Raw genomic sequence first — 14335 nt, forward strand, 5'->3', positions numbered from 1 at the left:
TTAGCTTTATCACCAATTATATTCAAAGAACATTTATTTACTAAACATCTACTCTGTTCAAGATTCTAGAATTAAAACAATTCTATCCTACAACAAGCTCATGTTCTTCTGAGACAGAAATTCTTTTTTAAAAAAATTATTAATTTTTTAAATAGCTTTTTATTTAAGAGTTATATGCATGGGTAATTTTTCAGCATTGACAATTGCATAACTTTTTGTTCCAACTTTTCCCCTCCTTCCCCCCATCCCCTCCCCCAGATGGCAGATTGACCAATACATGTTAAATATGTTAAAGTATAAGTTAAATACAATATATGTATACATGTCCAAACAGTTATTTTGCTGTACAAAAAGAATCAGACTTTGAAGCAGTATATAATTAGCCTGTGAAAGAAATAAAAAATTCGGACAAAACTATAGGGATTGAGAATTCTATGTAATGGTTCTTAGTCATCTCCCAGAGTTCTTTCACTGGGTGTAGCTGGTTCAATTCATTACTGCTCTATTGCAACTGATTTGGTTCCTCCTCCTTGTTGAAGAGGGCCACGTCCATCAAAATTAATCATCATATAGTATTGTTGTTGAAGTATACAATGATCTTCTGGCCCTGCTCATTTCACTCAGCATCAGTTCACGTAAGTCTCTCCAGGCCTTTCTGAAATCATCCTGCTGGTCATTTTTTACAGAACAATAATATTCTATAATATTCATATACCACAATTTATTCAGCCATTCTCCAATTGATGGGCATCCACTCAGTTTCCAGTTTCTGGCCACTACAAAGAGGGCTGCCACAAACATTTTGGCACATACAGGTCCCTTTCCCTTCTTTAAAATCTCTTTGGGATATAAGCCCAGTAGAAACACTGCTGGATCAAAGGGAAGGCACAGTTTGATAACGTTTTGAGCATAGTTCCACATTGCTCTCCAGAATGGCTTGATGTATTCACAATTCCACCAACAATGTATCAGTGTGGGACAGAAGTTCTTAACCTTAACACCTCTGGGTTCACTAGATGGCAGAAGGAGTCCATGACCTAGAATAACTTAAGAGCCCCTGTTGAAGGGAGATATAAAACATACATGTATGCATACATGTAAATCAGGTGATTTAATGAAGAAGAAAGACTTAACAGCTGAAGGAGAAAAGAAGGTTTCTTGCAGTAAAGGCTCCAAGTTGACTTTTGGAGGAAAGACAAGAACTCAGAGGTGGACTTCAGTAAGAATACAGGGAAAGATAGTTCCATTTTAGTTGGGGAGCTCATAGATTCATAAGCAAAACTTTAGAAAAAGTGATACCTAAGTGGGACTTTGCAGAAAGAGAAAGCCTTCAGCTAGCTGACTGATAAGAAGTGATTACAAATGAAAAAGGGGAGAGTTTTGACCAGGAAGAAAGTAGAAGTGGAATAGTGGTGGAATAGGGAGACTAAAAATAGTTAGTTGAACAATATTGGTAAAGTACTGAGTAAAACCAAGTTTGATAGATAGAATAGATAGACAAGAAAAAATGACTCTAACTCCAGGAATCAGGCAGGGATGGAAGTTATAAACTAATTCTCTAATCTGACATTTAAGGAGTCTCACTCATTTTGGTGCGAGTTTAACCTTTCCACTGTAACCTTATTTTACATGTCTTCCATTTATTCAATTTGTCTTCCAACCAAACTGGGCTGGCTTCTGTTCCCTAATGTTTCCTCCAGCATCTGCGTATTTATACAGGCCCATGATCCAATGCCTTTTTCATTCCAGCCTTTTGAAGGTCTTCTCTTGCTTCAAAGCCCCATTTAGATTCCACCTTATATTATATATTATTATATTATTTAATACATATGTTATATATTATATATAATATTGTATATATTATAAGTGTTCCTATTATTCCTTTGATTGCCCTAGCAGAAAGTAAACCTTGAATTTCCCTTTTTCTTGGCTCTCTCCTTTTGCCTTTATTACATTCTACCTTTTACTATCCTTGTGTACACTTCCAATTCTCTTACTGCAAATTTCTTGAGGACAGAGAATATATGTTAAAAACATATATTTGTATATCCGGCTCGCACTGTACACACTGGGTGTTCAGTAAGTATTTGTTGCATATTGAATGGTGATGTAACCACTGCTAAGTGGGAAAATGGTCTTTGCCATGTAGATTGGCATCATGTGCTGATTAGTTAGAGCACAGTATTAATGAGCCCAAGGTCACAGGTTCAACCCCCATGTGGGCTAATTAACTTGGCTCCATTCTGTGACCATGGACTGAATTTCTAACCTTAGTCAGCCATCTTGCTGACACTGATTAGTGTTCATACGGGGTACTTGTTGAGACCATCTGTGTGGCTCAAACGGCATCATGTAGTGAAACAGTACTAGTCTGAGGATCAGCAAACCTGGGTTTCGGTTCTGTGTCTTCTGATTACATAGTGTGATTTGCTCCACATGCTCCCTAACACCCACCTCAGCTTCTATGGCTCTGAAATGATCTGCTGCTAATTAAGCTGAGAGAAGTAATCCTAATGTGATCTACCAAGGTTTGAGGGAGACTGGAAGAGGATTGATAAACTTATTTAGGACTGGCCTAAAGCCAAATTGTGAACTGGGTTATAGGGATCACTCCCTTCCAATTTTCATATCATTTTCAATATTTATGATGTACCTCTTTTAAGAAAAGAACTCTCCTAGGGGCTGGGGGTGCAAAGAAAAAGACCAAGGATCTGCCCTCATGCAAGTTAATGTCTTATATGGAAGATAAGATGTTTAATCAATTAACTGTAGTCAAAGATGGAATGTAGTCATGGATTCAGAGTTCAAAAAGTTAAAATAATTCACAAACAAAAGCGATCCCTTATAGTGTGGGAGTGAGGTAGAATTTGGAAAGCCTTCGTGAGCTAATCAGGGGTGGGTAGGGTTGGAGGAGTAAAGGTAAGGTCATGTGCATCCCAGAGAGAAGGAATAAATAACATTCAAAGTTATCACAGGAAAGATGAGGCAGGAAAGGCAGAAAGAGATCTTTGAAGGACAGAGAATAACACAGTTGGGTTAGAATCTTTCCTCTTTCATTCTATCCCCCTGAACCCCAGCTTTCTGAGACTTTCTTCCCCCCCCCCGTTCTCACACAGTGATACTTACTGAAACTGGGACATATCATATAATTTTACATTTTCACCTCTTCTTTTTAGATCAAAACTTTTTTGTGGTTTCATTAATCAGCTAATAGTTATTCTGTTAATGGATGATAATAGGTTGATGTATTACATTTCTTAATGCATTTTAACAGGGACTTTTAGTATTTTAAATCAAAGGAGTAAATGATGTGTGGAGTTTTAGTAAGAAATGGAAGAAAAAAAACTTTTCTTGGCATCTCCTAAATCAAATCATATACTGCATCTGTTTACATATAAAATCAACTCTAAACTACATTATGTAATGGTGTATGCCCCCCAAAAATCATTTAGTTATTGGTTCAACAACACTGAGAATCAAACCTTATGAACTAGAATTAGAAATGGACATGAAGGTAAACAAAAATAAAAAAATGAGCATGAAGGAAGAGAGGAGAGTTTTCATGGATAGCAATATGGAAGAGAAGAAACAAAAATAAATACTGAATAAAAGAAATTAATGTTAATCTGATTTAAGTTAAAGAGAAATAAAAATGAATCATATTGAGCCAGATAATAATAAAGTTTTCTGTGAAAGCACCTTACCAAGTCAAAAAGACTTCTGAACAATCAAAATCACTGTTACACAATCCAAGGCCAAAGCTTACTGGCTCATAAGTAAACCCAGAAGTTCTTTGTTCAGAATCCATTCCCTCTTACTCTATCTATAGTTCTAACAAGAATTGCTACTTCATGTCCAAGGTCAAAGAAAATTATAACAGGGAAATTTAGGAGGGAGAAGAAATATCACACAAGAAGGCACACAGTTTATACTAAAAGCAGTTTGAAATGACATCTGACCATTTGAAATCAAGTGAAGAGATAGGAAAAAAACCTATAAATAAGAAAGATATCAGAACACAAAAAAAACATTATTTGAGTCTATTCAGTGTTGTCACCTAACTCTATACACTTTACTAGTGTAAAGGACTTTATTAGTCCTGAGGACTTTACTAAAATATAGTATACTAATATGCTCATAAATATGACTCTGGGTTATCAGGAAAGTAATTGACTCTATGCTACTTAAGAAGGCATTGGAAGTATGTAATATCTATGTCAGAAAAAGTTCCACAAAATAATTAAACTTTAAAAATGACAATGGTTAAAGAGGAAAATCACCAGTTATCTGAGAAATTCATCTATCTAGAAGATTCATTCCCAAGAGTTCTGGGTACTTGACATTTTACTGTATCTCAGAGAATAAGATGAAATGGAGAAGAAAAAGAAAACAAAAAAAGATATTTAAAATTAGCTGAAAATAATTCTAATATTTGCATTCTTGACAATAGGTAATAATAATAATATCCCACATTTGTAGAGCATTTCATAGCTTGTAACATTTTTTTCACATACCTTAATTAATTATTATTAATGCAAAAATGTAAAAATCAGGAAACTTGGATTTTAAGGTTTCTTTTGGTCATCCATCTGACCTGTTTAATCCTAACCATGTCACCTATTTTCTCTGATATCCAATTGTAAAAAGATGAAAAAAGATGATCTCTGAGATTCCTTTAAGCTCTCACTTTGAAATGTACTAAATGTACTTTGTACATTTGAAATGTATTAAAGTTCTGTGAGCTACCTAGGGCAGGTAGCTCCATTTCAGGCTTAGTACAATTAAAAAAATTCCCTCAAATCATAGCTAATAAGTGTGCAGGCTAAGACTGGAACCTAAGTCCTCTGACTTCTAAACAAATGCTATGAATATCTTGAATATATACATTCCCTTGCTTCTTCAAAGGTCTTACATATTCATGTGATTCTGGAAAATAAAAAGCGAATTTGGTAGTCGTTTCAATAAAAGTAATTACAATATTTGGAGCATTCAATCTAATAAGATCATTAAGGCTTTGTGTGTTGCTGGGCAGAGATATCATTGCAAAGGGTGGGTGGGAAGGGATGCTATTAAAGAGGAAAAAATGAAAGCATAAGCAAACAGTGTAATATCTTTAAATTTGAGAATCAACTTTATGAAATAAATTAAAAAGTTGCAGCTATACAAGGAGGATTTTAAGAAACAATGTAAACATCAGTGCAAGGATTCTGTGTGATGGAAATTTCAAGTCTAAAGGAATTGTATCACTCTCATGGTTAGCTCAGAAAGCTCATAAAAGCTTCCTGAAGGAGATAAGAGCCTGCAGAGTATTTTGAATGATAGACATGGGGATCTTTGCATCTCAGGCAATGAGGAATATTCCATGTAAACAAAATCTAGGTCTGGGGGAGGCTGAAATGGGGAGAATGATGGAGTGGGAAGTCTGATCAGGTATCCCAGGTGGCCACTTTTGGGAATTAGAATCCTTCAGCTTCAATGTAATCTCAATAACCTTACTTTCTTTTCCTTTCCTGCAAAGTGAAACACAGGTGGCTAATTTTGGATCCACAGAGAATTGTTGGTGATTCACTAATGCTTAGGTGCAACCATTTACTGTTGCTATGAAGGTAGCACGCTTTTAAATTGGTCTAAACTCAGTCTGGTTCCTTCATTCATAATACAGAGGAATAATGACCTGTGATAATGTCTGCTTTTGTTTTCTTGTCTGCAGCATCCTGGCCACAGCTGGGACTCACTTTAATACCCATGTGGACCTGAGGACCCTCCGGGCTGTGCGTGTACTGAGGCCGCTGAAACTTGTGTCAGGCATTCCCAGTGAGTGCTTGGCTTTTTTTTCCCCTGACATATCATGTGAAGTGACTTGATGACTGTGTGTCACAAATGTGCATTAAGTATAGGGTATAGGTCTGAAAAAAATCAGGCTGGTTTTGAATGAAATCAGACTGTGAGCAAGGACAATTGTTAATAGAAACAAGGTAGGGATTCAAAGTGTTATTACATTTTTTCTGGCTACAGATACTTGAATCCCCACTTCCCCAAATCACATCTAAAAAGTTAGATTAAATATAGATTGTTATATGTTACTGGAAGGCATATGAAAGCATCATAATGATTTTTGCTTTAATGATAACATAATGATTAAGAAATCATTCCTTTTCTAATGCTTTCCTAAAGAGTCTTTATATGTATGGGTCTTCCCCATTCAAATCCCAATATACAAATTAGTATCTCATTCCAGCAGATTGGAAGACCAATATCTAGGGTCTGGGAAACATTTTTTAAAAAAATGATATTTTCAGTTACCTATATTTATATTACATACTTAAATTATAATAAATAAGTTTATGATAATAGTCATATGACATTATATATTATGTTATATACCTATAACATATCAATTATATTTTCTTATGCTTCTTTTTCTACTTGCTCCCAGATAGCATCTCCCTTTAAACAAAAAAAAAAAATAGCTTTTTTTTAAAGATGAAGAGGGAAAAAATCAGTAAACCAATCAGTAATTCAAAAAAAAAGCTACCCTGATGTATAGAGTTACATACCTGTGGAACCTAATTTCTGAAAATAAAAAATGGGAATTGTATCTCAGTTCTTCTTTGGGACAACTTTGTTCTCTATAGTTTTGCAAATTAGTTTTGATATTTGCAGTTGTTTTGCTTTTCATTGACACTATCATGGCCATAATGTATGCTATTTACTTGGCTCTGCTTATTTCCCCTAGCAATCATTTCATGTCTTTCCATTCTTCTCGGTATTTATGGTGCTTGTCATTGCCTATAGAACAAAACTATTCCATTACATTTGTGTCACACTTTGGCCATTTCCCCAACTGATGGGTTCCTACTTTGTTTCCAGTTCTTTGGTACCATAAAAAGTATTAACATGAATGTTTTGGTGTATATGGAGCCTTTGTGATTTTTTCATTCATCTCTTTGAGGTATACGCCTAATACTAGAATCTCTGGGTCAAAGTGGATAAACATTTAGTCATTTTGTTAGCTAATTGTCTGGCAAATATTGTCATGTCCCCACAAAATCAGCTGTGTGTTTTACCCAACACTGACCAGTACCGCCTACTCTCCTTCTTAGCCACTTTTGCAGCCAGCCACCAGTTTTACTAGGCAAAGTCTTCTCAGAATAAACATGACTTTAGTTTCTGCAAACCAAACTTTAAAAGAAGCAAAATTTACTCAATTTCTCATTAACGCTCAATGCTCTATTTTCTTTTATTTGTTAAATATATTCTAGTGCTTTATTATTAACAGTAGAAACTTAGAGGTTAGATTAGAAGGATATAGGTACTTAATAAAACTTGTTGAATTCAATTGTATTGTATCATGTTTAAGATATCAGAGAATGGTAGATAAAGAGAACGGATTCAGCTTTGGGGGCTAGTGTGGAGTTGGAATTCCTTACCTTGACTTATCTGCAGCAGGATACAATGGAATAAATGCAAGAATGGTCTGCTTCCTTCCAGGTTTGCAAATAGTACTCAAGTCAATCATGAAGGCAATGGTGCCTCTTCTACAGATTGGCCTTCTTCTGTTCTTTGCCATCCTGATGTTCGCCATCATTGGCCTGGAGTTTTACAGTGGAAAACTGCACAGGGCCTGCTTTATGAACAATTCAGGTAGGGTCACCAAGTAGTGCTTACAGTATTTTCCTACCTGTCTGGGTTCCAGATACCTGTGATCTGTGGACAATCCTATTGGTTCTGTTCATTCAAACATGGGCAATAACTAATCAAAGAGAAATATCATTTATAAGTAAATAACTAATCATGTTCCCTTTCTCTGGGCTTGAGTTGTTTCATCTATTGTGGAAAGTGTCAGATGAAAACTACAATTCATTTGGTATCATGGTATCTACCATCTTCATGAGCAAAAGGGTGAAAGTAGCTCATGTTTCTTTTGTGTTTTAAAGTTTATAAAATGCTTCCTCAAAACAATCCTGTGAGGTAAAGCCTTACAAGCAGTAATATCCACATTTTACAGCCACAGTTGATACAACCACAGTTTAACATGTTAAGTGGACTTCTTGAAGTTACATAACTTTTACTAAAACTAGCTAGCATTGATACAGCTGGTACTTATGTAGCAGACACCATGCTAAGAGCTTAAATATGATTTTATTTGTTATACAAATGCTGAAAAGGAAGTGCTATTTACAAATGAGGAAACTGAGCCAGGAAGAAGTTAAGCCGGATTTAAAATCAGGTCTTCCTGCTTCTAGTCCTAGTATCTCCTGCATCACCTAGCTGCCTTAAGAATCAGTCTTTAGAGCTGAGACAAATCCAGGTCTCATTCTAAAACTGCTTCTTTCTTTCCCACTATATCTATGTCTATAATCTAATTTAATAATCTAAATCTATAAGATTTACCTAGAAGTCACAAGGAAGGGAAATCAGTTCTCTTCCTCCCATTCTTGTTATTTAAATATGAGGGCATAATTTCCCAGAAAACTTTGAAGCCAATGATAGAAAAAAACATTTTTTTCAGATAATTAAAGGGGACTGGTGAGGACAGCTTCTGGAAAGAAAGTCATGGGCAGTTAGATGAATAGAGTCAAATTAAAATCTGGCCTCAGATACTTAATACCTGGACCCTGGACAAGTCATTTAACCCCTATTACCTACCAAACCAAACAAAACAAAAAAAGAAAGTCACTTCTAGAAGAAGATGTGAAATAGGAATGGTTACCTTCTCAGAGATACAGGTAAAGTAGAAAGACCAGGGAAGAGGTTCTTGCAGTGGTTTAGAAAAGAGAGAACAAAGAAAGATTAATCTCTTTTTTTTTCTCACTGGAGAATTTATTGTCACACCCCAGTCCTTATTGTCTTCTGGGTTCACTTTTCTGCTTGTGCTCATTTGCCCATGGTTTCTTCTCTCCCTACGTGTCTGCAGGTGTGCTGGAGGGGTTTGACCCTCCCCACCCATGTGGGGTGCAGGGCTGCCCAGATGGTTATGAGTGCAAAGACTGGATTGGCCCCAATGATGGAATCACTCAGTTTGACAACATTCTCTTTGCTGTGCTGACCGTCTTCCAGTGTATAACCATGGAAGGATGGACTACCGTGCTGTACAATGTGAGTGAATGGCTTGAAATCTTGAAGAAACAATCATTAAGTCCTTACCATGTACCAAGCAATGTAATAAGTCCTGAGAATAGAAATAGAAAATGCAGATAGTCCCTATTCAGATTATATTTTACTTGGAGGAGGCAAGGAATAGAATAAGTCAGCTGCTGGGGACATGATAAATCCAAATGGTCGTTGTGGTCAGTTGTAGAACAGATGGCAGGGTCTGGTGATCCTCCATTTTACTGGAATGATTGTGGTTGTTGACATCCTTTTCATTGAAACAATGGGATTGGCTCTGTGATCCCTGTAGTCAGTCTAGAGGGCCCCAGGTCCATAATTGAGGAGATCCTGTTGTGATATGAGTAAGAGGTAGACTTTAGGATCTGAGATTTGGGGGAGGGCTCCCTGCTCATAAGCTGGAGATCAAAGGCTGGTTTAGTTAAATCAACTCAGCAAGAATTTATTGAGTCCCATTATACACTTAGCATAAAGGCATAAAGAAGGCAGCATGATATGGTTAGAGTTCTGGGCTTGGAATCAGGAATCTGGGGACAAATCACATCTCTGACATTTACCCAATGAGGTACCTGAGGCTATTAACTCCCATGTAATGTCAGGTAATATATAATACAGGAAAAACCCCACTGAATTTGGAATATAAGGACCAAAGTTGAAATCCTGGCTTTGTCATTAATTACCTTATATACTATTATTATAATATTAATAACAGCAGTTAGCATTTATTAGTACTTTATGGTATGCAAGTTATTTAACTCATTGTTGTTGAGCCATTTCAGTAACATCCAACTCTCCATGATCCCATTTAGGGTTTTCTTGGCAGAGACACCAAAGTGGTTTGTAGTCCTTTTCTAGCTCATTTTACAAATGAGGAAACCAAGACAAGCAGGGTTAAGTGACTGGCACAGGGTCACAAAGCTAGGAAGTATCTGAGGCCAGATTTGAATTCAGTTCTTCTTAACTCCAGGGCTGGTGCTCTATCTAAATTAGATGGACTGTAAGGTCTCTTGGTTCTAAATCTACATTCTATGACTTCTAAGTCTAATTTTACAAAATTGCAATTTGCTTTTGTGGAAGGGATTCTTACCCCTGGGAGTTCTGTAATTCGATCAGAAGCCTTTCGCATATGTGATCAGTCCTGTATTTAGGCTCTGTAGGTGATAGAAAATATACAAGAGACTGTCTAACATTAAGTATTTTCCTATATAGTTGAAGAGATAAGACGCATAGTTGAAGGAAGCAATAGAGAGAATGCAACAAACCAAGAAGATCACTAGTGGTGGAAGTTGTAAAGAAGTCCCTGTAGGAGATAAGAAGATATATACTAGTTGACTTTTAAAGTTCTTCTTAATTCAGAGATTCTGTGATTTTTAAATTTCATCATCTAGTGCTATGTGCTATATTTCTAGGGAAGGACTTGACTGGATAAAGTGAATGCTGCCTGGTCTGTTCCATGCAGGGTTGGCTGATCCTGGAGTTGAGATGATTGTTCAGGCCCACACTTGGGGACCTGCTATCTGTCTGGGAATCAGCCCAGGGGGAAACTCTAGTCTGGTGTAGCTAAAAATGACCATAACCTAATATGCTAGGTAAGGCAAATGCCCATTTGCATTTATTACATACCTCATTTACACACATACCTTCAGGCTGCTTGTTGCTCCTTTGGGATTTCACTTTACCTTCATATAAAATTATAAGAAGGAGAAGCTTCAGCAGGACTGGCAGTTCTTGACAGTGTCCTGGATATGTTCTGCAGCTGGGCTCAAAATGATGATCTGGGTATTCCTGCTTCTCAGGGAGGATGGGGGTGTATTAGAACCAGTTCAAAAATCAAAAGAATTAATGATTAAATTTTCAGTGCAAAAATTTAAAGATCAGAAATAAGTGGATACTACAAATCAGAGCCTGATATTTTTGGCTTTATTGATTGTACAGATTTAATAAAGTAATGGATAAAATTTTTATAATACAAATTAATCTGAAAATATGTCTTGAGCATTTTTTGGAAAGCTAGCTGTTAAAAATTTTGAGAGCTAGTTGAATGCTAGTTGTAAATCAGCATACCACTAGACCTAAACTAAGAAAATGTTTGGATAAGCCCTCTAACTTCTATGGGAACTCATGGTAAGCAAAACTTCCCTCCACCATTTTAGATCAACATCTGTTGTTGAACATCTGTTCAGTAACTTATGGTCATAGACAGTTATTGGGGATTTAGAAATTAATTGACTTATTCAGGGTCACACAGAAAACATGTTCCAAGGTTGGGACTCTACCCCCGATATCCCTGAATCCAAGATTTGTCTCTTTTTCCATTTTGTCACTACTTACACTCATTAAAATAATTGGATCATGCTTTGAAAGCTGAAAGGGCCTGAAACATTTTAATTGAGCTTTTTCATTTTATATACAAGGATAGTCAAGTTCAAATATAATAAGTCTAAGGTCACTATACTAGAAACCACCTGACTAAAGGAATTGTGTTTTATATGCTTGTGCATTCTTAGTGTCCTATATAGAACAGGTGATGAATAAATGATGTAGGTAATGATGCATTCTTTTTAAAAAATTTTTTCTCAAATACTTTATTTGTTCTTCTATACATATTTTCACATTTATCATTTTGCACAAGAAAAATCAGATCAAAAAGAAAAAAATGAAAAAGAAAACAAAAGCATGCAAACAACAACAAAGGTAAAAATACTATGTTGTGGTCCACATTCTGTCCCCATAGTTCTCTCTGGATACAGACGGCTCTCTCCATCACAAGTCTATTGGAAGTGATCTGAATCACCTCACTGTCTAAAGGCAGATTTGAAGTGAGGAAGATGAGCCTTCCTGATTTCATACTCAGTGCTCTAGCCATTGAGCCACCTATCTGTTCCTGGTCCATAATAATTCATTCTTCATCCTAGCTTGCTAAGTCTGAATATATCTACTCCAACATGAAGGAGCCACATCTCCCCATGAAAACAGACACCTGGGAAAAGTGAATAAGGAAAGATCAAAAAATGTCTTTACTCAACAAATGCCCCCAAACTAGACAGACACATGAGGAGACTTTGTGAGGAGGAAGAAAAACAAGACAAGGGTGAAGAACCCATTGGCACTGTTTGACATATGAGGGATATCTGAAGCAAGCCCTAATGCCCACAAACCTCTGGAAATTAGAGTACAAGACCCTTGGTGGCTGGTGCTATTTACTGTGATCTGTGAGTGATATGTTTTAATTATACATAGAGACACATACAAATGATGTGAAAAATGCATTAGGCAGTCAGCTTGCCAGTCAGAAAGTACTGCATTTGAGGATCTCAGTGTGATCCTGTATTGCCATCAAGATTTACTCTACATAGTTCTGGGGAAGCAGGGATGCTTCTGAGACATTCCTCTCCCCCGCCAATGCTTATACCCTCTCTTCCCAATTCACCTCCATCATTATCTGTCTATGACTGATGCTGCTCTTCAGTGGCAATGATCTATGGAGCTGATATAGAGACAAGAACCTCTATCCCCTTTTTCATTCTTATCACATCATGGCTGGTGTCTGAACTAATGTAAAATTGGCCCGCATTAAGGGAGATATATCTCTAGGAATGAGGAGACAATCCCTCTCTACTCTTCTTTGGTCAGAATAATGCTTATCCCCTTTGAATTTAGCTCAATTTCCCCACATAAAAGGCAAATAATAATACACACATTATCCATCTTGCAGAATTGCTGGGAGGATAGTGCTTTGCAAACCTTAAAGCAAAATATAATTATGAGTTTTTAATTGCAAGATATAAGGTATCTTTTTGCCTTAGCTCAAATAATCAACATCTGGAATTTCTTATTCCTGGGAATCCTTTTAGGGCTCCAGAAGGACCTCATATCATGGAACATTAAAAATGTACTGTTTGAAGTGACAGTGGTACTATCCCTACTTCATAAAAAAAGTACGATTTGAAGTGACAGTGTTACTATTCCCACGTCACTCTTCATATATGATAAGAAATTGATAACTAGATCAGGTAATTTAGGCAGTCAGGTTCTTCTTGCAGATTTCTAGGCAGGAAGAGAGTAATGATAGAAATTTCCCACCAAGTCCTATGGAATATTTATAAAGGGTCACATGGAAATGAAGCTTACTCCTAGGGGACTAATTGATGTTCTTTGTAAACCTTAAAAGTCTTTAGAAATGTGAAAGATTATTACTAGCTGTTCAGGGGAAGGAACATCTTTTTAACCTTAACCTCTTTTTATCACCCTAGGTAATGATGTACCAGTAGGATGCCTTTAGCAGTGATATTGAGTTTGTACCTATTGCTCAGGAATAGAGCTCATCTTACAAATTCACAAAGAAGATAAACTATGGATATAAGATATGGTCACATAGATGGCAAAGAAGGGAACCTGGGGAACAAAACCAGATCTTTTGATTTTTAAGTTAATGCTCTGGCTGCTTGATAAGCATTGAGGATAAGCTTGGGAGCTTAGAAAGAGCAATAGGCTTGAAGTCAGAAGTCTTAGATTTGAAACTAGTCTCTATTACTACTTGTGTCATTTTAAACAAGATATAGATTCATAGATTTAGAGGTGGAAGGAGACTTCAGTTTTCAGTCTGCAGGCTCTTTGTGACATCATTTGAGGTTTTTATAACAAAGACACTAGAAGGGTTTTCTATTTTTTTGTTCACTTCATTTTTACAGATGAGGAAAATGAGGCAAATGGGGCTGGTTAAGTGACTTGCCCAGAGTCACACTGTTAGTAAGTGTCTAAAGGCAGACTTGAACTGAGTAAGATGAGCCTTCCTAATTTCATATTCAGTGCTCTATCCATTGAGCCACCTATCTGTTCCTGGAAGGATCCTAAAGCGCTATCACATCCAAAGCTTTTTGCTATAGTTGTGGCAACTGAGGCAAAAAGCTTAAGGGGTTGCTTAGAGTTATATAGTTAGTATTTGAGGTGGCATTTGAACTCTTGTTGTTTATAGATTCCTAATATTTTTTTCTTTGCTTTCTCTGGGTTGCCTCTGTTTTATTTTAGCAAATGAAGAAAATTGAGGCACAGAGGTGTTGAAACTATGTACTCAATGTCACATAGGTAGTAAACGTCGGGGAAGAGGGCATTTCAACTCATGTTTTCTCATTCCAGGGCAGAGTTTCTTTTTTTTTTAATCTTTCTTTTCTTTTCTTTTTTTTGTCATGGACCATTTTGACAATAGTGACCCATCCTTAGAATA

General features: G+C 36.5%; 1 protein-coding gene across 8 annotated transcripts in view; it reads left to right on the forward strand.

The window, feature by feature from the left end:
* CACNA1E (calcium voltage-gated channel subunit alpha1 E) overlaps positions 1 to 14335 on the forward strand; it is a 597321-nt gene that overhangs the window by 329155 nt on the left and 253831 nt on the right. For all 8 annotated transcript variants that reach the window (XM_031936988.1, XM_003767485.4, XM_031936990.1 and 5 more), the window contains exons 6-8: positions 5711 to 5814; positions 7492 to 7644; positions 8918 to 9099. In XM_031936988.1, coding sequence (XP_031792848.1) covers positions 5711 to 5814; positions 7492 to 7644; positions 8918 to 9099 — 439 coding nt within the window. The remainder of the gene's footprint in view (positions 1 to 5710; positions 5815 to 7491; positions 7645 to 8917; positions 9100 to 14335) is intronic.

The sequence above is a fragment of the Sarcophilus harrisii genome, chromosome 4 (assembly GCF_902635505.1).
Source record: "Sarcophilus harrisii chromosome 4, mSarHar1.11, whole genome shotgun sequence".
In the NCBI taxonomy this organism is placed as follows: Eukaryota; Metazoa; Chordata; class Mammalia; order Dasyuromorphia; family Dasyuridae; genus Sarcophilus; species Sarcophilus harrisii.